The sequence below is a fragment of the Rhinopithecus bieti genome, unplaced genomic scaffold (assembly GCF_001698545.2).
Source record: "Rhinopithecus bieti isolate Rb0 unplaced genomic scaffold, ASM169854v2 scaffold_21412, whole genome shotgun sequence".
NCBI lineage: Eukaryota > Metazoa > Chordata > Mammalia > Primates > Cercopithecidae > Rhinopithecus > Rhinopithecus bieti.
Genome location: NW_016811643.1, coordinates 1,481,732 through 1,507,009, shown reverse-complemented (window position 1 = coordinate 1,507,009; position 25,278 = coordinate 1,481,732). Strand labels below are relative to the sequence as shown.

The 25,278-nt window shown below is 44.9% G+C and overlaps 1 protein-coding gene across 2 annotated transcripts in view; it reads right to left on the bottom strand.

The window, feature by feature from the left end:
* The window catches only part of CLPB (ClpB family mitochondrial disaggregase), a 148,416-nt gene that overhangs the window by 108,878 nt on the left and 14,260 nt on the right, over positions 1 to 25,278 (bottom strand). For both annotated transcript variants that reach the window (XM_017894472.1, XM_017894473.1), the window contains exon 3: positions 8,518 to 8,604. In XM_017894472.1, the coding sequence (XP_017749961.1) occupies positions 8,518 to 8,604 (87 nt within the window). The remainder of the gene's footprint in view (positions 1 to 8,517; positions 8,605 to 25,278) is intronic.

The window sequence follows — 25,278 nt, the reverse complement described above, 5'->3', positions numbered from 1 at the left end:
TGGATGCTCTCCTATGTCCAACTGCCACTCTCCACGAAGACAGCACTGAACACAGAACCCCAGAACAGAATAGAGCATTGGGCCCAGGAAGTGTACCCTGAGACTGTCAGGTTAGGCAAATGAGCTGGCACTGATTTCCAGGGAGCAGTGGCTTGAGTTGCCTGGGGTTGAGCATGTGTCTGCCAAACTACGGGTGCATGCTGGAATTGGAATATCATTACCACAAAACAGGATTATCTTGAGCAACGATTCCAAATGGGATTAGAAATGACTCTTTGTTACTCAGAGATAATCGGCCATAGCAATAGGGGTGGGAGAAACGTCAAGCCCAGCACACTTTTCTGGGGGCATGGTGCTGGCATTCTGGGCACTTGGCCAGCACCCTCACCCACCCTTCTTTGCTGGGGAATACTGGGTACTGTCCTGCACTGGGCTGGTGGCCACCTGTAACAAAAGCCAGCCTATATCAAGGTACCCTGCTCAGGCGTCCCATGTTCTAGGGTTTCCTGCCAGTTGCTCCTACTAGCACATCTCTACTTTCCAACTTTGTGATCCTATGCTCACAATGGTCCTTCTGGAAATGCTCTTCCCCTACTCCCTATGTTACCAATCAAATCCTGTCCATCTTTCAAGGCCTGACTCCTCTGAAAGGGCCTCTTTTCATGGTGCTGCCTCTACACAGCATCATCTCCTTCACAGCACTCTACGTTTTCCTCTCTGTGGCACTAACACATTCTGCCTCATTCTCCAAAGTGGGACTTTGATCCCTTTTCTGACTGTCAGCTTTTTGAGAACAAGGAGAGTGGCTTGTCTGTTTTTACATTTCTCAAAATCCATCTAATACATCATGGGTCATCAAGAAACCCTGATAGAGCCGACTTGACTCCTGGTCCCAGCATCCTTTGGTCCATCCCATAGCCTTGCTCCCTGCCCCTTCCCTCCATAGGCAGTGTAGTTTAGTGGAAAGAGCAAGGGTTTGGGGTTCAGAAAGACCCAGCTTCAAATCCTGGCTCCTTCTTTTACTAACTGGACAAACTTGGGCAACTCTGAGCTTCATTTTCCCTATCTGTAAAATAGGAATAATAATCCCTCCCTTTCAAGGTTGCCCTGAGGATTAGACCCAACATGGGAAGTGCTTGACATGGGCTTGGCACACAGAAAGCACCCAATCAACTATTGCCATCATCATTACTACAGTCAGGAGATCACACAGCACAAAGCCCAGCCTCCTTGGGCAGAAGGAAGCCCTACTCTACAGCATGAAGCCAGACCAAGAGTAGGTTAGAAGACAGAAAAGGCTCTATGCCCCTAACTTCCACGTGGTTGGTTAGGCTCCCTAAGGACTTACTTTCAAGCACAGGTACACTGGTACTCTACCTGCCCCACATATAGCTAGCCAGCAAGGAAGGAGAGCCTCCCAGGGAGGCTGCCAGGGGTCTAGCTGCAAGAGCAGCACCTGCTCTTCACTCTAAGAACACGCATGGAGCTGTTGGGGTCCACGAAGGAAGGCCTTTAAAACTTCTTCTGTAGGATAGCAATCTGGCTTAGGCTATTGTTTTTTTAAAGACAGGGTTTAATGCACCGTCTCCCCTTAGTAAGGCAGAGGGAAAATAAGCAAATGCTAAAAATAAATGACTGCTGTGAGAGGGAATTGAATGGTTTTCAGCCAAGGATGGCAGCACTTTAAAATTAACAAAGCCCAGGTACCACATCCAGGAAGGCCTTGGCAAATGCGTGTTATCCACTCATTAGCTCAGTTCCTCAGGGACCCTGGCCAAGCAGGGAAGGCAGTGCCGGGAACCAGTCCTTCCGACACTGATGAAATGCACTTGGGGAGAAAAGGCAGAAGGAGGGAGGGAGACTCTTGTGGGGAATTTTAAACAGTTCTGCTGTGCTTCATGCTCTGCCTTGCAGTTCTCACCTTCTCTGAGGCAGGGGCTTGCAAAAGCCACCACCAAGCCCAAGCAGGATCAAATCAAAATCTCCCCACACCAGCCTCCCTTTTCAGGATCTTTGGTTCCCGAAGCACCACAATGGCCTCACTATATAGGTGGTCTCCCTGCATGACAGTCCAGAGATAAGGAACCCAAGAATGGTGGGGGAGAGGCAAGTTCCCAGTCTGTACCCTCAACTTTCTCCTTGCTGGAATGAAGAATCATATACTTTATGAATTTATACAAGTCCACTGTATACTACTCATAAAGTGAATTTATCACTATTCATCAGTTATTACACTTCATTACATCACTGATAGTAGGAATCGACAAATCTTCATTCCCTACTAAAAATCAGAATGCATATCACTCTAATGTGAGATATCATCGACAATAAGAATTCACAACATTCCAGGTGACCATTAACAATATGAATTAATTTTGATACTACTAACATAAATTCTCAGTATGCCACTGGTCACAATTAATAATGAAAATCAAGAGATGGATGACAGCTTTTTTAAAAGTTTTTAAAGTCAGTTTACTGAAGTAGCATTTACACATCATAAAATTCATCCTTTTCAAGATATATAATTTAATGAATTTTGATAATTATATACACTCATGTAACCTACATGATAATCAAGATATGGAATACTTCTCCATCATCCCCCAAAGTTCCTTTATATTCTCCTCCCATTCCCAAACACTGGCAACCACCAATCTGATTTCTGTCCCTAAAATTCTGTCTTCTCCAGAATGTCATATACAAGGAATTACAGAGTAGGTGGTTTTTTGTGTTGGTTTTAGCTTAGCATGGTGCTTTTGTTGTTGTTATTGTTTGTTTGGCTGTTTTCACTGTATGGATGTACTACAATTTGTCCATTCACCAGTTGATGGAAATTTGCGTTATTTCCAGTTTTTGGTGGTCATGAATAAAGCTGCTATAAATATTTACATACAGGTATTTCTGCAGATGTATGTTTTTATTTCTCTTAGGCAAATACCTAGGAGTTGCTATTGCTGTGTGGTATGGTAAATGTATACTTTACCGTTATAAGAAACTGCCAAAGTGTTTTCCAATGTGGCTATACCATTATGCCTTCCTATCAGTGATTTATCAATATTGTTCTGTATCCTTGTCAGCCCTTGGTATTGTCAGTTTTCCTAAATTTTAGCTACCGTAGTGGGTATGTAGTAGTATCTCATTGTGACTTGAGTTTGCACTGAGTATGTTTTCATGTGCTTATCTGCCACCCGTCTCTTTTTTGATGAAGCATCTGCTCAAATCTTTTGCCCATTTAAAAAAATTTGATTTTTTAAATTATTGATTTGTAAGACTTCTTTATATGTTCTGGGTACTACTGCTTTATAAGATAGATGTTTTGACATCTTTTTTTATGAATTAGAAATTATAAGAATCTAAGTCATACAATTTTTCTTCCAAACCACTATCCTCTGCACATATACTGTAACTAAGGGACTAGGAACGACTTAAACTTCCAATTTACAAGTATCTTAGTGCTGCTGGAACAGAGGGCCAAGGAGTACTTAAAACCTGCTAAAACTCATGAGACTATTTTTATCTCCATTGCAAGCACCTAACAACACTAGAGCTTTAAGGAAAGCTATATCTGGAGAAATGACTGTCCTATGAACAGCTTTTGGCCCCCCAGGCTCTGCACCTCCCAAAGCCCTGTTCTGGTCCGCCAGACTTCTGGAATGGTCAACAGTCGTCACACTTCATTGCTGGTCATTGTTCACTGGGAAAGGTAGGAGGCTCCCAATCTATCCCTCAGTGGAAGAGCAAATAGCGGAGCCTGTGGCTGCTTGGACATCAAAGTTGAGCAAACAGGCCTGGCAGGCCCTGCCTCTCCGCCTACACATCCTGCAAATGCCATCTGAAGGAGCTTCCCCAAGGGGGTCATGACTTTCAGCTTGTCATAGCACACATCAAAGTTTGCACCACACACGAACTGGGTGCATGGGTTCGAATCAAGTCGCCCGAGAGCGGATACTCAGCCATTGTGTCCAGTTTTAATCCTGTGTTTTCCCAAGTAATTAAGCCTTCTTGCTTATGAACTTGTGACTAAGTAAAGCATCACCGAGAGGTTGTAACATCAAAGTGCCTTCCACCGTCTGTCCATGTTTGGTAAAATTGGATTTCTTTCCCTTCTTAAAGAAAAACTAATTGAATTTAGCTGAAGGCTGTGTATATTTGCACAAGCCGGTGAAGGCTATGCTAAGTCACAGTGATCATTCTGGGACTCTGTGGCTTAGCCTTTAGCTGGACTGGGTCAGAGTGCAATATAGAATGAGACACCCAGACTCAAGCTAAACAAGTGCCTTGTGGCATGAGGCTTATAGAGGGCTCACTGTGGAGAAGGGGGCCAGACCCCCAGTGACTATTCCTTGAGTCAATACTATACCCAAGCTGTTACTAGGGCTGGCAAAAGGATTGTCCTAGTAGAATGCTGGTAAAGCTTTGGCAGCACGGCTACTGAAGACAATGGCCATCACATTACTCAAGTCCTTGATGTTGGCAGTCCAAGTAAGCTTCTTAAGGCAAAAGCTGTGACTGCTTATTCTCTGAATTCCTGATAGCCTAGCACATTAGCATCTGACACCACACAGTTTTTAAATATGTTTGCTGGATATACATAATGGTAATATATATATTATAAATATACAAAGATAGAACTCTCTGTATCCCTTTTTTGCCCTATCAGGAAACTCAACCTAAAGTAATTACTCAATTCCCTAGGTTATACTTAACATTATACAGAAGAATACAGGATGGTCCCATTCATTTTTAAATTTGTACATAAAACAATATATATAACAATTTCTAGATGAGGAATTCAGGTGATCTACTATTTTCTATATGATTTTTACAAAAACAATAAATCTATTTTCAGAAAAGAGAATCATCTGCTCTCAATCCATATATATACAATCATCTTTCCTTGGTAACACCAATAATGGAAATTTCATTGAATCCTTGATCCTAAGTTTTCCCTCTCCGTAGTACATCTCCTGTGTATATTTATATTTGTATTTTAATTTAAGTCACTTCAAACTCTTTTTGGAAATAAAAGGAGAAAATAAATTATAAATTAAACTATTGTACATATTTTTAAAATGTAGTTATATAGCACTGTTATTTCCTATTCAAAACTAAATAAAAAGTACATACAGATCTAGAAATTCTTAAGACGTTAAGCTCCTTAAGGACAGAGACTATTGTATTCCATATCCCTAAAGACTTAACATATTATTAAGCAGCATTAGCGTGAAATGATTGGGCTACTCTGAGGATCTCTCTCTTGAGCTTGTGGCTGCCTGCATCCTAAAGGAGGTGAAGGTTCTCCGTTTTCAGCCTTGAATCAAGGGTGCTCCCCCTCTATCTTCCCTTCATCAAAATCTAATTCAAAGGTGGTAGCATTTCAGGCCCGACCAATATGATTCTGGAAGGATTTGGTGACTGATTATATGAAAACCAGTATAGTTCTACTAAGGAAAAACTTATTGGCAGATTGTGCTGGTATGGATATGATAATCCTTCAAGACTACTGATAGCACATCTTAACAATGAGGCCTACTCACCCTGACCAATGTACTCCTGGTATTCCCTTTTTAACAAGTTCTACTTTTCCTTTTTCCCATGGCACTTCTTATCTTCTAATATACTATATAATTTACATATCCATTATACTCATTGTTTATTGTCTATCCACGCCTTTCTCTACCAAAGGACCACAACTAATACAGAAAGCAGCTCTATGTGGGCAGGGATCTTTGTTTTTCATCAATGTTATTTCAAGTACACAGAACAGTACGTGGCAAACAGTAGGGGCCAAAAAAAATTCTGTGATATGAATACATAAATCCAAGCCAAGAGTGTGCCATTTTCAGTAAAAATCTGTCCTCCCTGGATAGTGGAAGGAAGAGAAGGTCACGAAATGGATACTTAATTAGTCCTAGGAACCAAAGCAAGCCAACACTCTCACTTTTCTCAACAAGCATCACTGATTTGCTAACAGCTCTGGATAAAGACAGAGCAATCAGTTAAGCCAACAACTCATTAGATTCAAAGAGATGTGTCCCCAAAAGCACATCTACTAGCCAACTGATCACTAATTGACAGTATTCTTAAGCATTGTGTTGTTTCCTATTCAGTCTCCACCTTGAAAATACTACACACAGAAGGGAACACACCTCTCCACCTCTCCTTCTTTAGCACCACTGGCTGTTTCTTGCAGAGGGAAACACCTACAAGCTGGGGGAAAAGACTGGTGCATGTAGTGAACTACCAGTGGCATAGAATAACACATGTTTGTGTACAGAGATCTAATGGGGCATGAGGGACTAACAATCCACCATTTATAACCTGTAGCACATACATTACCTTATTTGATTCTCAAAAGAATATGGTGAGAATCTACTATGCTGCCACATTGAGTCCCCTCACACCCTTTGCTTCAATAGTATCCCATACACACTGCTCTGAAATCACTGATCATACTATACTATGTCTCTTTACTTGCATTTGTTTTCCCCATTAGACTGCAAACTCCCCAAGGTCTCAGATTCTGCAAACACGAGCACAGGGCCTGGCTAAAGGCAGATATTTACTTAATGTTCACAGAAATAATTAATTTCTGATGAAGAAACAGGCTGTCCATGGAGCTCTGAAATCCAATTAAGGCTTGGAACCAGGACTGGACTCTAGGTCTCAACTACAAAGCCTATTTATATCAATTTTGCTTTTAAAGAATAGGTGCGCCGGGCACGGTGGCTCACGCCTGTAATCCCAGCACTTTGGGAGGCCAAGGCAGGCGGATCACAAGGTCGGAAGATTGACACCATCCTGGCCAACATGCTGAAACCCCGTCTCTACTAAAAATACAAAAAAATTAGCTGGGCGTGGTGGTATGTGCCTGTAGTCCCAGCTACTTGGGATGCTGAGGCAGCAGAATTGCTTGAACCCAGGAGGCGGAGCTTGCAGTGATCTGAGGTCAGGCCACTGCACTCCAGCCTGGCAACAGAGTGAGACTCCGTCTCAAAAAAAAAAAAAAGAAAAAAGAATAGGTGCTTGGAGCTAAAGAGAGCAAATCAGGAAACTTAGTGACTGACAGTAAGTCCACAACAAAGGAGCAGAAAAGAGAGACCCATCTCATGTACAGCTAACTCTCAGTCAGTCTGAGGCAGTACTACCTCTATATCATAAAATCCCAGTTACATTTATTCTTTCACACTTACAATCTTTTCACAGGTGGCCAGTATGCCTTAAACACCTACTTGCAGAAAGAATTGAAATTGGTACCTCCAACTATCAATTTAAATGGCTGTTACTAAAGCACCCAGTCTGCTTTCTTTGAAAATATCCCTTTTTGCTCTTATTTAATCAATTCTTTCGAACAATCATAGCTAGAGCAAACGTGTACTTCATTCCAGCACTTCCAGAATTATACAGACTCCAAGGCAGAAATCAGAACAGACTGAAATGTAAAGGCAGCATCAGCACTAGGCTGGTATCTGGCATCGGGAGGTAGCAATGAGATAAAGTAAAAAACACAGACCACGGCTGGGCACAGTGGCTCACGCCTGTAATCGCAACACTTTAGTAGGCTGAGGGTGCAGGAGCACTTTGAGGCCAGGAGTTCAAGACCAACCTGGGTAGCATAGTGAGCCCCTATCTTTAAAAAAAAAAAAAAAAAAAAAAAAAATTAGCCCAGTGTGATGGTGCATAACTGTAGTCCCAGCTACTGAGGAGGGTGAGGTGGGTGGATCACTTGAACCCAGGAGGCCGAGGCTGCAGTGAACCATTGATCGTGCCACTGCACTCCAGCCTGGGTGACCAAACAAGACTGTACTTCAAAAAAACCCCAAAACCCAAAAACACGGATCTTACAGGCAGCCAGACCAGGCTGTAAATCCTGTCCATGTGACACAAGTAAATCACTTTATCTCTTTGGGTTTCAGTTTTCTGAGCTACAAAATGAGCATTACATATTTAGTGGAGTGATTGTGAGAATTAGATAACTCACTACACAAAGTAAACTATTTCAATCTTCATACAACAGCTACAACCCTGATAGGATCGGGGAGGGGACAGGAAAATAGCACAGCCTCCAATGGGAGGGAAAGAAGTCCCCCATCTTTCTTAGTTTCCATCAGAACCTCCAAAGAAAAAGCCCCTGGAGGAGCATTCACTGGGGACAGTAACTGCAGACTTCTCAAGATCAACAGACAGTGGTTAACAGAACATGACAATAACTTGCACCTATACACACAACCACTGACAACAGGCTTCCAAACATTTGGTTGCTACAATAATGCAAATGACTTGCCTAAGGTCACAAAGCCAATGACTGAGGGAGCTGGGATTCAAGGCTACATCTTTCCTGTCCACAGCTACTATACAGTCCAATGCATCAGGTGAAGTCCAGTACCTCCATCTGAATTCATTTCCCTGCCTCTGGAGAAGACAGCAGGGAGGCACACCAGGTGGGAGAGTGCTAAGGAGCAAGGTCTGCAGAGATCTGCCTAAAGGAGCCCTGTGTGGAAGGAGGTCTCTCACCTGTTGTTTCGGTTGATGGCTGCCACCATGAGTGCTGTCCAGCCAAGTCTGTGCTTTGCATTGACATCTGCACCTTCTGACAACAGCCTAAAACAAGACAGAGGAATATTTTCAGTGTATGGCTTATCATGGATGTAAAAGTAGAAAAAACCATAGAAAAAATGACACAGTCAACAAACAGAGGCTGAATGAGTCGGGAAATAGAGGCCTTTGAGGACTACATTCCCAATCTCAGCTCCTCTGGCCATTCTGCCCCATCAAGGCTTCCCCTACCTTTCTTCTTCCCTTAAGTCAGTCCGTCCCCCTTGTTATCTTCCAAACCCTTTGAGAAAAGAATGGTCCCTCCTTATCTTAATACTCTGACACTCTCACTCCCTTGGTCCAGAATGCTCTCTCCCTGACCCTTTGCCTATTTGAATTCTCCCCTCATGCTATTTAATACAATCCTTATGGCTTGTGGACTCCTGAGAAGGAAGCCTTCCTTGACTCATCCAGTGCACAGCTCTTCCTTAATTTCCCAATGCTAGGAACAGAATGCCTAATGACATGTCTTATCTAGGTAGTTTTCAGTTCACAAAATGATTACATTCCTCAAGTTTATCTGTAATGTGGTTGTTTGGAAATTGAAAATCCTTCAACCCAAGGAAAGATGGAAACAATAGATTAGGTTCCTAGGAGAGTCCACATAGACCCTACCGGAATCTATATGCCAGTGCCTAACACATTGTAGAAGCTCGATAATTGTTAAATAAATTAACAAACACAGAATTCAAAGTATCCCACTAAAAGTTTGAATTTTGGCTCCCAGGAACAGGGGGACCAACAATGTAGGGGTGGGTAAATAGAATGAACTGAGCACCTTCTACAAGCAGCAACTACCCCAGGTACTTTACATTCATGATTCCATGTACTCTTGACACCACCTAAGGCGCTAAGAGTAATTGCCTCTTTTCAGGGATAAGGTAACAGGCTCACTTCGGTGAAATGAAATGACTTGCTTAAGGTCACACAGCTAGTTAATGGGCAGTGCAGTGACCGGCTGGCAGTGACTTTAAAGCCAGGCTCCACCTCACCTCACCACCCTTCCTCCACACAGAACGTGGCTCTAGATAACATGAAAGACAAACACTACACTGATTTCAGTGAATCGGTATGACATGCACTTGGTCCTGTGCTAGAGTCTGGATAACGATGAGGAGAAGACACGGCTCAAGACAGCATATCAAAGAACACAGTGCCAAGAAAGGGAGGAAGGGGTTTGGGAAGCTAGGAGGCTGTTTTTCAGTGGGTTCTAGCCAAAGGATGGAGAGTCCAAAGGCTTGGGTTTGAGTCCTAGCACCATTCTTGTACCACAATCTATAGTAAATGTCCCTACAGACCAAGTCAAATAAAATCTCTGTGTTGCTGATGTTAGCAGGTAACTAAGGCTTGAGAGGATGATGAGAAACATCATGTACTAAGGCTTCTCTCAAATACTTTCAAAGGTACTATCAAAGCCCAAGGGGGAGACGGACCACAGAACTGCACATCTCATGAGTGCTATAAATGGGACTTTGGGTTGCAGGTACACAACAAGGAAATTTAACCCAGTCTCAGTGGCCAAAAAGGCCTCTCTGAGGAGGCGCTGATAAAGGGGAACTGGCCAAACAAAAGGGGGTGAGGGAGGGGAAGGAGTATTCCAGGTAGAGGCGGTCCTCCTCACCCGGAGCAGACATGGGGTACATGAGACCCCCTGAGATGTTTGGTATGACTGGGGCACAACATGTGAGGGGAGAGTATTAAGAGAGGTTAGGAAACCTTCCTTTCTTACCTCTAGTTTGGAGGATTTATTCTGGTGAAGGTCTCTTACTATATATAATGTTAAACTTCTTTTATGCAGAAACAATTTTCTATGGCCAAGAATGTTAAAGAAGCTAAGAATCCTGTCTAATTTACAAAACCTCTTCTCCTCGTTTAGCAGGCCACGTGATATGGTAGAGAGCGCATGGTTCTGACCCTGTGATCCTGATGGGATGGCCTCGCTTCTCTGACCCTCAGTCCAAAAGGCTAGAAAATCAGGATAGACTGAAGAAAATCAGAGGTTTCTGAAGGCAACAAACTTGAATTGTGTCTTGAAGAAGGGGAAGAGTTTAGAGAAGTGGAAGGAAGTGCACGTCAATCAAGGCAAGAAACAGGATATGACTGCGAAGCAGGAAAGGAACATTCAGAGACCATCAGGCAGCTCCATCTGGGTGGAAGTTCACAGCAGAGAAACAGACAGCTGCTGAGGTATGCAGAGCCAACACAAGGCCTCAAATGTCAGACTAGGAGGCCGAGGCAGTGGCAGTGGACATAAACCTTTTTGAGCTAGGGCCTCTTTTGCGACTACGACTGAATTTCTTCCAGAAAAGTGCATAGGAGCACACACACTCAAAAAAATTTTTTTTTACATATAATGATCAGGTGTTCACAGCCCCCATGAAATCAGTAATGGAGACTAGGATAAAAGCTCAATCTAAAGGTTTAACAGATTCCTGGCATGCGTGCTACTGTCCTGCACTGCCACGTCTAAGACGGATATCACAAATCTCTCCCAGTAGCTCTTGCTGTGGAGCCTTTGAAAGAGCCTCAGAACCCTCTTCAAGGACAGGCACCGTGGCTCACGCCTGTAATCCCAGCACTTTAGGAGGCCGAGGCGAGTGGATCACAAGGTCAAGAGATCAAGACCATCCTGGCTAACATGGTGAAACCCCATCTCTACTAAAAATACAAAAAATTAGTCGGGCTAACTTCATTAAAATTTAAAATAGAAAATTCATTAGAATTCAATAGAAAATTGTGGAAGCAGCACTGCTGTAGAGGTAGGGCTGAAGAAAGAAGATTGAAATGCCTCTTCCTACTACCCCTCAAGGGCTAAGTGCAGTCTAATAAAAAGAAGTGGACGAATAAAGGGTGTTGGAGTAAGTCAGACCTTGATTTGAATTCTGATCCAGCTAGATAACTCTAAGCAAATCAACTCTAATTTTCAGTCTTCTGACCTTTGGGATAATAATCTCTAATTTACAAGATCCCAGCCTTGGGCACACAGCAGGTTTTCAATACAGACCCTACTATCCTCTCACTTCCATCGTTTTGATGGAACAAAGTGTTGCACTCTCAAGCTGGTAGTGGCAGGTTGGCCAATACCCAGGGATTCTAAGATGTGATCACACAGGATGACCTAGATAATTCGGCGAGGCTGGCTCCAGGCACTTTGTTCATTCATTCAGCAATGAATCTCGGGATTCACTGAATCTCGGGAGAGTGAGGAGACCTGGGTTCTAGCTCTAGCTCTCCCACCTACTATTCTAATGCCCTAAAGGAAGGAACATCATCTGGCTAAGCACCAGTTTCTTCATAGGTCCACTGAGGATCACAATTCTCCCAGAGTCACAGGAGTTTTAGGAGGCGGCACTGAAACATGAAGGAAAGGGCTCTACAAACCTGAGCGGCCATTCAGAGGAGGAAATCTTGATGTTCTTCAGTGAGACTCCAGTTTTTCAGCCCTGCCCAGCTTCTTGACTGAGCATCATTCTTTGCAGTCTCTTGGGGCTGAGGTGTAATGGAAAAAAAGCAAGAACCCTGGAGTCCAAAGGCTAGAGTTCAGATTCTAGCTCTGTCATTTACTCGCTATGGAATGGAAGATATTAATCCCTCTTGTGCAAGGTGGTTTTAAGGATTAAAACAGAACTTCGTAAGGAGTGGTGGCACCTGGTAGATCAAGAAAGGACCGGGCTAGGTGCAGTGGCTCACACCTGTAATCCCAACACTTTGGGAGGCCAAGGTGGGTGGATCACGAGGTCAGGAGATCGAGACCATCCTGGCTAGCATGGTGAAACCCCATCTCTACAAAAAATACAAAAAATTAGCCGGGCGTGGTGGCGCACACCTGTAATCCCAGCTACTCGGGAGGCTGAGGCAGGAGAATCGCTTGAACCCAGGAGGTGGAGGTTGCAGTGAGCTGAGATCGCGCCATTGCACTCCAGCCTGGGTGACAGGGCGACGACTCCACCTCAAAAAAAAAAAAAAAAAAGGACCACAAGAGAACTCAACCACAAGTAACTCTGAAAGAGCTGGGTAGGCGCCTCCCCTGCCTCCCCTCTGTGCAGAGCAGCTCAGAAAATTGGGATTTCACAAACCAGGTCTCCTGCATTTCACTGTGTTGCTTTGCAAGTGAATGCCCAGCGGGCAGTCATTTCAAAGTCCTGGGCCAGCTAGGGGGCGGGCTGCCCACTGAGAGCGGCTGAAAGGGCCTTTGAGGCCTGAGAAAGCCACCCTTGCTCTCCCCTGTGATTTTCACCAATGGGCAAAATGTGGCAAGTGAATTAATCTCTTTTAAAAAGAGCAATGCTTGTGACAGAATACAGTATCTCCGAAAAGGTTAGGATTCCATCATCCCTGAGATCATGAGTAGAACGCTTAACGCAGGCTGCCACTCAGGCCAGAGCAGCCTGTGTCCAGGGGCTAGGGAGGCAGGGTGGGCATGGTGGGCCTTTCTGGGCTCACTCCAGACTTGTGGAAGGCCCTTCCCTAATGAACTAGGTCTCCTTCTTGGCAGGGTAGCAGTAGGTGACCCCTATCTGGGGACTGCCCAGGGAAGTAGACACAAGAGTAGACCACATTAGAAGTCCAGGGTTGAAGCCAGGCATGGTGGCTCACACCTGTAATCCCAGCACTTTGAGAGGCCGAGGCGGATGGATCACCTGAGGTCAGGAGTTCAAGACCAGGCCAGCCAACAAGGCGAAATCCTGTCTCACTAAAAATACAAAAATTAGCCGGGCATGGTGGCAGGCACCTGTAATCCCAGCTACTCAGGTGGCTGACGTATGAGAATCACTTGAACTCGGGAGGCAGAGGTTGCAGAGAGCTGAGATCATGCCACTGCACTCCAGCCTGGGCAACAGAGAGAGGCTCCAAGTCAAAAAAAAAAAAAAAAAAAGTCCAGAGTTGAATCCAAGCTCTTGCACAACTCTCAAGCAGTAGAGTGGGTCAGAAAAATCAGCAGCAAAGATCTCATTTCAAATCCAGGCTCTGGCAGGTGGATCACCTGAGGTCAGGAGTTTGAGACCAGCCTGGTCAACATGGTGAAACCCGGTTTCTATTAAAAATATAAAAAATTAGCCTGGCATGGTGGCCGGTACCTGTAATCCAAGCTACTCAGGAGGCTGAAGCAGGAGAATCACTTGAGCCTGGGAGGCGGAGGTTGCAGTAAGCAGAGATCACGCCACTGTACTCCAGCCTGGGCAACAAGAGCGAAACTCCATCTCAACAACAACAACAACAACAACAACAACAACAATAACAATAACAACAAAAAAAAACACACACAAAAGAAACAAAATCAGGCTCTGTTATTTACTAGGTGAGGAGTGGTGGATGAATGAGTGACTTAGCCTCTCTGAATCTCAACTGCTTCCTTCATTTGAAACATGATAGCTCCTGCTCTCTAAGCCTGTTTCTGCATCTGTTAAAAAAAATGGAGAGCACCTCACCAACCCTACTATAAATGTCACATGGGGTGCTATGAAGAGACAGTGAGACAAAATATGTAAAAACACTTGGGATGCAATAAAGCACTGTGGAAAATAGCATAAGAAGAGCTTATGCTATTCTTATCACTTTCCAATTCGTGTTCACTTGATTTTAAAGAAATGACAGAGAACTAGGATGACACATGAAAAGGTATACACAGAACTTGGAACACAGTAAGTGCTCAAAATTACTGGAGGATAGATAAATGATCTGTCTAAAATTCCCAGGCAAGGGCAGCGGTAGGAGAGGGAAGGTTCCCTAACCCAAGAGCTGAAGATTACCACAGGAGAAGGACAAATCGGTCGCGAAAAACATAGCTTGCTCCCATCCACCAGTGATCCTGGAGAGTCCAGCAGGCTAAAGACCAAAGAGGTAACAGCTATTACCACTGATTGGGAAAGGCGCGACGAAGCAGTCAAGCTTTCTCTTTCTGCTGTGAATGCCTCTGTATTGTTTGAAGTTGTGTTGTTTTTATAACAATGACCATACTATTACTCTTTAAAATAAAACTTTATTAGGGAAAAAAAAAAACCTATACTTTCTTTTAAGAAGCCTTCCCTCAGATGGCCTTGTTGCCACCACAATCCCCTGTACTAGCCTGTATCAATGTACTTATCATACTGTCCACAGGTCTAACTTCCCCAGTAGGCAGCATGTCCTTCTAGAAACAAGAACTTGTCTTCATCTCTCTGTCCAGGTGCCTGCCATAGCAGTTGGCACACCACAAAGCTCGGGGTCTGAATGAATGTCTTACAGCACTTACCTACATTAACTTCTCTCCAATACTTCTGTCTGGTGCTGGAAGTTACCTGTTTTATAATTGTACGCTTGTCCTTTTCAAAGAACTCAGGCTTCTATGTGTATGTAGGAGAGTGTGGGTGCAGCTTCCCAGTCTCAGGGCTGAGAACATTTGTGGATATAGGCCTAGGGGCTAGAGGTCACAAATTCCAGCCATGGCTCTATCACTTGCTAGCTATGTGACCACAATAAATGTCTTTGTGGTCCTTACTTTTATCTGCAGTAAAAGAAGGAAATTGAATGAAATTATTTCTGAAGTCCCTACCAGCTCTATAATGTTATGATTCTAAATATGTGCGGCATCAAAATGAAAACTGAGTAGTCTCCTAGCAGACATAGCACTCAGCAAGACTTCCAAAGAAAAGACAACTCCCCAGGCTCTGTTTGTAGGAGGGAGGAAAAGAGTCCCAGAAAGGGACACAGGGGCAGTTTTGAGTTATTCTGGCTAACTAGCTCTTCCACTCAGGGGAGGGAGGTACCACTTGATTTTTCTTCCTCTTTCTTTAGGACCAATCAATACAAAGCAGCCACTGAACTTCAATGATGCATTGTTCCAACTGATTTCCGGATCCTTCACATGAACCAGCCCTCAGCTGCAGCTGGGGAGGGGCTGAAGGGTAGGGAGCCCTATTCCACCTGCATCAGAGGCCTGGAAGCACTGAGCCATGCAGACCCAATCATGATTGCTATCTGGGCAACAGGGCCCTGGCTGGAGCCTCACAGAAGGCCCTGTTTACAGTAATAACAGCACCAGGCCCTGCTGTCTGAGCAGAGGCAAGGTGCCTGGGGCCAGAATCCCCAGGCAGCCTCCATCTGTGCCTTATCTACCCTGCCAGCCAGGGCTGGGAGGGGCAGGGCAAGGAAGCAAAGGCTGCTCACAGACCCCCAACCTGGGACAGCAGACTTCAGGCAGGGTCTTGGTGCTTCAACTCCATAGACAAGGCCTCTCCAGCAACTTCTGCATTTGCTACTTGAACTGAGCACCCTTCTCCAATACCTAGCTGGGGACCCTTCCGCAAAGAAGCTCTCCAGATGCTCTCACTCCCAGTGAGATGGCCCACTGAGCACTCTCTCTTGCCTGGAGAACTCCAAGGGAGTCAAGGCAGTGAGGGAGGGGAGAGGTTGGCAGGTATGCAGTACCTACCACAAATGCAAGTGTACTGTGGAATGTGTCTGCATGTTTCATAACTGGCTATTTCCTATCACAGAAAACTTTAAAATTTCTGAACTTCAAGAATGATCTGCAGAGATTAATCAGTCCAAATCTTCCTTTTACACACACAGATAGGGAGGCCTAGAAAGCATCCCCTTTGGAAAAAACTGACCTATATATGAGCCTGCCTCTGTCTGTCTCTTCCAGCCTGTGTGACTGTGGGCAGACCACACTACTGTCTCTGAACCTCAGTCATCTTACTCTATCAGCCTGCCAGCCCTACCTAACACGGGTGCTGAGATGACCAAAGGAAATAATGTTTGTGAGGGCACGTACATTTTCCAAATCTTAGTTGCTATTATGACAATTGTTGTGTTTGTTGAGGCCCACAGTGGAGGAGCTGAACCACAGCCTCAATGAATACCTGCTGGATCAACTGAATAAAGGGCAGCACTGGGTGATCATTCTTTGTCCCATCCTCTTACAGAAACTTGGCACACATTAAAGTGCTTAGATTATTTTTTAACTTTTTATTTTGAAATAATTTCAAACTAATAGAACAGTTACAAAAATCACACACACACACACACACACACACACACACACACCCCTTCAAACAGCCTTCATGCCAGGTGCGGTGGCTCAGGCCTGTAATCCCAGCACTTTGGGAGGCCAAGGCAGGTGGATCACCTGAGGTCGGGAGTTCGAGACCAGCCTGACCAACATGGAGAAACTCTGTCTCTACTAAAAAATACAAAATTAGCCGGGTGTGGTAGTGCATGCTTGTAATCCCAGCTACTCGGGAGGCTGAGGCAGGAGAATCGCTTGAACCCGGGAGGCGGAGGTTGCCGTGAGCCGAGATGGCGCCATTGCACTCGAGCCTGGGCAAAAAAAGCGAAACTCCATCTCAAAAAATAAATAAATAAACAGCCTTCACTCATATCCTGTTTACATTTGCTTCATTTGCTTTTCTATTCCTTTTCTGTTTTTTTTTGCTAGACCATGTGAGAATTAATTTTAGATACTATGCCCCTTTACCCCCAAATACTTCATTGAGCATATACCGGATGTATTGGTACATGCACCTGGTACCTAGTACCAGAGCATTCTCTTACAGAACCACTAATGAAGATAAAATTCAGAACATTTAACATCGATATACTATTTTAATCTAATATATAGCCCATATTCAAATTTCTTCAATTATCCCAATATTCATTACAGCAATCTCCCCCTGTGATCCAGATGCAAGCCAGGATCAATATCAGGACCAAACACTGCACATGTTTCAATTTCATCTAGGATAGTTCCTCAACCTTTCTTTGATCTTCATGATATTGACATTTTTTGCAGAGTAAGGCTAGTTCGTTTGCAGAACACCCTTCAATGTGGATAACAATTTTTGAGGTACTACTTATTACGCATCCATTCATTCCATAAACTCTTCCTGACGACTGATTATTACAGGACTCTGAGTAGGGCACTCAGGGTACTGTGATGAATTCTGTGGTATCCTTGCCTTCCAAGCATTCACTGGACAGCTACACACTGGGCAAACAGCTAACATACAAGCAAGCAACCTAGAGGAAGGTGCCATGAGAGTACAGTTCAGAGCAAGCGAGCCACAGGGATGACTTCCTAGAGGCAGAGTACGCCAGAAAGGATGGGCCAGAGGCACACATTTCCAGAGTGACCTCCTGGGATCCTCTATGGCAAACATCTTGGCTTCCCCAGGCAGTGTGTGCCAAGGCTGAGACTGCATGAAACACGAAAATCCAACAATACAAGGCCATAAACAGGAGGGAGTGGCCCAAGGCACCTTCATCTGGGTACCCCTGCTCAGAGCTATTAATATATGCATTTCCCAGAGAGTCAGCAGCTGCTGTGGTGAGAAGCAAAGGCCTGTGCAGGACCTGAGCTGTGGGAAAGGGTCATAGGCGCCACCTACCGGCCCCACAGCAGGCTTCCTGGCTGGTTGCCAGGAAACCTGTCACACTACAGCAGTGAGACACAAAAGTGGCTCAAACTTCTCAAACAGTGTTGGTACTTGAGCCACCTTTTGTGAAGTTCAGGAATCCTACAAAATTTCCAGTAAAAAAGAGACAATGAAAAGCCAATCATAAAACCTGGCCTCTTCGGGCAAAGGTGTGGCCTTCACTCATTCAACAAAACTAAAGTTACATCTCCAAGCCAGCCTCTGTGCTGGGCATTGACAGACACTGAAATGAATCAGACATGAATCTTGCCCACAAGGAGCTCTTACTCTGAGCTGGAGGAGAGAAAATGAAACAAGTGTGCTAAGTATCACAGGTGCCCAGAGATGTTTACACAGGCTCAGGGAGCACAATTCACTGTTTTGCAAAGCTCTTTAATGGTGGAGTTCAAAAGAGCTCACATTTCTTGAGCTGCCTACTACGCAACAGATACTTGACATTTATGATCTCATTTGATCCTCTGAAAGAAGCCCAAGTCTTACAAAGGGTAAATGACTGGTGAAGATTATAAGGCCAGGCTGGGCGCGGTGGCTCACACCTGTATTCCCAGCACTCTGGGAGGTCAAGGAGGGTGAATCACGAGGTCAGGGGTTGAAGACCAGCCTGACCAACATGATGAAACCCCTTCTCTACTAAAAATACAAAAATTAGCCAGGTGTGGTGGCACGCGCCTGTAATCCCAGCTACTTAGGAGGCTGAGGCAGGAGAATCACTTGAACCCGGGAGGTGGAGGTTGCAGTGAGCCGAGATGGCGCCACTGCACCTCCAGCCTGGCGAGAGAGCGAAACTCCCGTCTCAAAAAAAAAAAAAAAAACGTTTAAAAGGCTAGAAAGAAACATCTGGGGATGGAGCCACACTGTCTTCCAGGGCTCATATGCCCAATTCTTCCCTTCTTTCCCACATTTAGCATGTGTCAGCACACCACAGTTGTCTGATGGGACCAATCACCTGACAGAAAATAAGGAAAAGCCTTAAGTGGAAAGCAGTTTACTTGAGGGATGAAGATACTTTCTGATTAGTCCTGCTTCCTAGAATCTTCTCTCTTGGAAGTTCTAGTTCCCTTCTAGTCTCATGCTGAGAACGGTCCAAGCCTATCCTTTCTTCTTTCTGGTAGTCTCCATACCACCCTACTATCACATAGTATATATTCACATTTCAAATATTACAAATTCACAAGCAAATACAAAGCCTTAAAGTGTCCTTACCTTTAGGTTAAAATAAGCTCTGCAAACAAATCCAATCAAAAGGTTACAGGACATAAGAAGCCATGGATCTCAGAAGGGTGGGCTGATTACAAGCTTAACAGAACCTAGGAGTATAAGGGAGCTGCCAAGAAAGCCAATACAAGGTCGGGCCATATCAATAGAAGCATAAAATCTTTAACAAAGGGGATGGTTGCCCTGCTCCTCACAATAATGGTCATGCCACACTGGAATTCAGAGAGGGCACCAAAACTTTGTGGCTGTTTCATTTTAAAATGACTAGGATGAGGAGGAGACTTGAAACGACAGTTTAGTGAACCAAGGCTCATATAGCTTGGAGCTCTGTCTCCTAAGAGTTTAAAATCTGGAACAGGAAAAGGAAGCCATGTAGTCCTAGAAGACAGAGCTGGGACCAAATGAGGGGAGTTGCAAAGGGAGCTAACACATGACAGCCCGTCATGTGCCAAGTGCTATGCCAGGTGCTTTCACACTATTACTTCAGAGCTAATCAGAAGATAAAACTGTTTTCTACTACTAATTACACATTGTCTTTACTTACATTACTCCAACTGCCCAGAAAGTCTTTCCGCAAAGCTCCTTGTATACAAATACTACCTATCTCTAGACTCAAACTAAACGACACCTTGTCTGTGAAGCCCTAACTTTTCACCTGTACTAATTACAGTTCTCTTACCAGACCGCAAGTTCCTTGAAAGACAGAGGTCATCATGATACATTTTTCTCCTCCTCAATGCCTGATAAGACATTGCTCATAACAGGCCTTAAGAATGCATAAATGCCAAAGAATGGCCGGGCACAGTGACTCACACCTGTAATCTCAGCACTTGGGAGGCTGAGGCAGGCAGATTACCTGAGGTCTGGAGTTTGAGACCAGCCTGGCCAACACAGCGAAACCCCATCTCTACTAAAAATACAAAAATTGGCCAGGCATGGTGGCTCACGCCTGTAATCCTAGCACTTTGGGAGGCCAAGGCGGGCGGATCACGAGGTCAGGAGATCAAGGCCATCCTGGCTAACACAGTGAAACCCCGCCTCTACTAAAATTACAAAAAATTAGCCAGGCGTGGTGGTGGGTGCCTGTAGTCCCAGCTACTTGGGAGGCTGAGGTGGGAGAATGGCATGAACCCAGGAGGTGGAGCTTGCAGTGAGCCAAGATCGTGCCACTGCACTCCAGCCTGGGTGACAGAGCAAGACTCCGTCTCAAAAAAAAAGAAGAAAGAATGAATAAATGCCAAAGAAGATACAGAAATGGCCAATAAGCACACAAAAAGATGCTCACATCATTAGCTATCAGGGAAATGCAAATCAAAACCACAATGAGATACCACTCTACACACACTAGGTTGGCTATAAGTGATGACGACAATTGTTGGTGAGGATGTGGAAAAGGTAGAACGCTCACACATTGCTTTTGAGAATGTAAAATGGTGAAGCCATCCTGGAAAACGGTTTGGCAGTTCCTCAAAATGTTAAATGCACAGTTATTCTATGGCCCAGCAATTCCACTCCTAGGTATATACTGAAGAGAAATGAAAACATACATTCACATAGAAATCTGTACATGAATGTTCATAGCAGCCTTATTCATAATAGCTAAAAAGTGGAAACACAAATGTCCATCAACTGACAAATGACATCCTGTATGGATATACATCTATAAAATGTAGTACACCCATACATGGAATATTATTCAGCCACAAAAAGGAATAAAGTACTGATATATGCTACAATACAGATGAACCTTGAAAACATTATGCTCAGTGAACGAAGCCAGACACAAAAGGCCACATATTGTATAATTCCATTTATATGAAATGTTCAGAACAGGCAAATCCAGAAACAGAAAGCAGATTAGTGGTTGCAATGTCTAAGGGGAGAGGAGAATGGGGAGTAACTACTATTGGAACCAGAGTTTTCTGGGGGTCTGAGATGCAGTGGGAGAGTGGTAAAACATTCTAGAAATTCTGGAATTAGTGGTGCTGGTTGTACAATCTTATAAATGTTCTAAAATCCACTAAATTATATATTTCTAAAGGTTGACTTTTATGGTATGTGAATTATACCTCAAAAGAAAAAAGAATGAATGTATATTCAATCAGAATTTGCCTATTGTTCAGGAGGCAGAGAGTGCCTCATACCTAGAGGCACCCAAAGAGGGCTGGATGTTGACCATCAGAGAAGCTAAAGTGGGGACCTGAAGACTGGAAAGGAAATGAGGCTGGAGACAAAAGTGCCTGAGATCCTGTCTGACCCACCTAGAGGTTTTGACTGAGCTCCTGATGTGCCCTGGGAAGGATCCTGCTCCTCCCTACCCCTGCTGGACTCTGAGCCCCTGGGAATTCCAGGGGCCTCCCTCAATTGTTTGTGCTTCACATCCCGCCCCAGTACACTGTCCATCTGCAAAGGCTGGTCAAACACACAGGCTTCGCAGGAGGCCTGGGTGCTATCCCTTAAACAAAAGGGCATTGAGATGGAAGCCTCAGCCCAGCCTCAAAGAGGATTCTTATGCAGCCTTCCTGAGCCTCCCATCCACATGAATGGAGGATCCTGGAGACCAGTCAGCCTGCGCAGCTGCTGCCTAGGACTGTGCTCTCCTGCTGGTTAGCCTTTGGAGAATAAACAAGGTTTCTATCAATCAATCAATCAACGGGCCAGACTCCATCTGTATTGTGTGCCTTCTGAGTGCCAGCCAGCCTTGTGTGACTTACTATGGTGAAGGCAGGAGGAAGTGCCATACACCTCGCTGTGACAGGGCTCACAGCCTAGGTGAGGAGAAATACACAAGAAGCAACTGGAGAGAAAAGCGAGGAGATGAATCAGTAAACATGACACAGCAATGGTGTGAGGCAGGTCAATTATCATCCCTACTTTGCAGATAAAGAATCTAAGGTTAGAGAGGTTAGACAACTTGTCCAAGGTCACAGAACTAACCAATGGTCACAGCTGGGATTCAAGCCTTGTTTTGTCAGACTCCAAAGTCCTCACCACTGCTTCCTGCTAATGATAAGAAATCCACTTGAAGGCCAGGTGCAGTGGCTCATGCCTGTAATCTCAGCACTTTGGCAGGCTGAGGCAGGAGGATCACGAGGTCAGGAGTTCAAGACCAGCCTGGCCAACATGGCGAAACCCTGTCTCTACTAAAAATACAAAAATTAGCCAAGTGTGGTGGCGCATGCCTATAATCCCAGGTACTCTGGAGGTTGAGCCAGGAGAATCGCTTGAACCCGGGAGACAGAGGTTGCAGTGAGTTAAGATCGTACCACTGCAGCACTCTGCTCTGGGCGGCAGAGAGAGATTCCGTCTTCAACAACAACAACAAAAAAATCCTCTTATATCTGCATCCATTGACAGAATCACAAGGAGAGGAACATAAAGGAGGCAGGACATAGTAGAGCCTCAAAGTTCAGAAAGTGAAATTTTCTGAGGTTTTTTCAAAAAGGCAGAGACAGAACAGGAACTACAAGGCAAGCAGCATAAGTGAATATTAGAAGCACAGTAACACGCTGGCTTGATCATTTTCAACATTCTTGGATTTATCTCTGTTCCTCAGTTTCCAGGAAAATTCCTTGGGAGAAAAATTCCAATTGGTTCTGGCTGTGCTGACATGAATTGTGTTATGATTTTGATTAAGCCAGGATTTCAGAGGAGAGACAGCATTTGGGCCACAGAAATGATGGTAGGGAGGCAGAGCCTGACAATTGCCCCTGCTGTTAGGCCCTGAGAGATTACAGCGTTGTGGTCCCTCAAGGGGCAGGACCATGCCCAAGATGATGCCTGACACATACAAACAGGAAGGCACTCCCATCAGTTCCTCATGTTCCTCAGTCATAAGAATGGTTGCTGATCATATTGATCCCCTCTCAACCCATCTCAGCTGCCAGTGCTGTAAAAATAAAGACAGGGCCAGGCGTGGTGGCTCATGCCTGTAATCCCAGCTCTTTGGGAGGCTGAGGTGGGCAGATCACAAGGTGAGGAGATCGAGACCATCCTGGCTAATACGGTGAAACCCCGTCTCTACTAAAAATACAAAAAATTAGCCAGGCGAGGTGGCGGGCGCCTGTAGTCCCAGTTACTTGGGAGGCTGAGGCAGGAGAACGGCGTGAACCTGGGAGGTGGAGTTTGCAGTGAGCCGAGATCGCGCCACTGCACTCCAGCCTGGGTGACAAAGCGAGACTCCATCTCAAAAAAAAAAAAAAAAAAAAAAGACAAAGCTACTTCATGTGGCCTCTGATGCCCTGCAGGGTCTGCTTATTCTAGGCTTCTGGCACCTTCCTCTAGCTGGAGTACCACTGGCCTTTTTCAGTCCTTCACAGTGGCCTTGCTTCCTCCTCCTGCAGGGCTCTCATCAATAAAAGTTCCTTGCTGGGCACGGTGGCTCACTTCTGTAATCCCAGCACTTTGGGAGGCCTAGGCAGGCGGATCATGAGGTCAGGAGATTGAGACCATGCTGGCTAGCACAGTGAAACCCCATCTCTACTAAAAGTACAAAAAATTAGTCGGGCGTGGTGGTGGGCGCCTGTAGTCCCAGCTACTTGGGAGACTGAGGCAGGAGAATGGCATGAACCCAGGAGGCAGAGCTCGCAGTGAGCCGAGATTGCGCCATTACACTCCAGCCTGGGCAACAGTGCAAGACTCTGTCTCAAAAAAAAAAAAAAGTTCCTTGTGCCAGGAGAGCTCTTCCCACCCTTTTCCATCTAGACAAACTCTTCCTTATCCTTCACTTTCAAGCTCAAGCTTCCTCTGACCAGGGGAAATCCGGCTGTCACTGGCTCTCCTGATTCCCTGTCTCCTTCCTTTGTAGCATTTGTACTAACTGTAAATTCGCATTTGTAGGATTCATGTCTGACAAGGCTTTGAGCTCCATGAGGCAAGTCCTGTACATGTCCTGACTGACTACTGATCTACCAAGCACAGTGCCACACATAGTAGGCACTATTTGTTTAATGAATAAATGATCAAACTACTTCATTTTTGTTTGTCCTCTGTCTACACGTTTATTATGACTGTAATAGCTACAAAGTTTGCTTAACTTTTTATCATTTACAGAACACTTTTAGCCAGGCGTGGTGGCTCACATCTGTAATCCTGGCACTTTGGGAGGCCAAGGCAAGAGGAATGCTTGAGCCCAGGAGTTCAAGACCAGCCTGTGCAACAAGACAAGCTCTTGTCTCAATGAAATAAAGAAACAAACAAACGAAACACAAAACACTTTCAATGGCTGGGCACGGTGGCTCACGCCTGCAATCCCAGCACTTTCAGAGGCCAAGGTGGGTGGATCAAGAGGTCAGGAGTTCGAGACCAGCCTGGCCAACATGGTGAAACCCCATCTCTACTAAAAACACAAAAATTAGCTGGGCACAGTCGCGGTCAACTGTAATCCCAGCTACTAGGGAAGCTGAGGCAGGAGAATGGCTTGAACCTGGGAGACAGAGGTTGCAGTGAGCCGAGAATGTGCCACTGTGCTCCAGCCTGGGCAACAGAACGAGACTCCATCTCAAAACAAAACAAAACAAAAAACAAACTTTCAATAATATTCAGTAAGTATTTGGCAACTATTTACATGCACAGTGATAAACAACACAGCAATGGTCTGCTGCCCTCCAAAACTCAGTGTTGTGAGGGAGATAAGGAAACAGATAACCCATTCCAAGTGCTCTCACTTACACAGTACTTATATAGTACATAGTGCTATGGGAATCCACAGATACTGGCGTTGTAGGAGTTTTTCAGAAATTATTTCAGGCAGATAAAAGAGGAAAAGAGGTCCATGGGAAGTTTTCGTTTTTTAAAGCATCTCCAGAAAAGTTTCTGGGAAAGCCCTGTTCTTAGAGCCAGGTTGGCAACCTTTGATATGCAAATGAAGGCCATTAAAAAAACTGGGTTCACCTGGCCAAGCACAGTGGCTCATGCCTGTAATCCCAGCACTTTGGGAGGCCAAGGCAGGTGGATCATCTGAGGTTGGGAGTTCAGGACCAGCCTGGCCAACATGGAAAAACCCCATCTCTACTAAAAATACAAAATTAGCCAGGCGTGGTGGCGCATG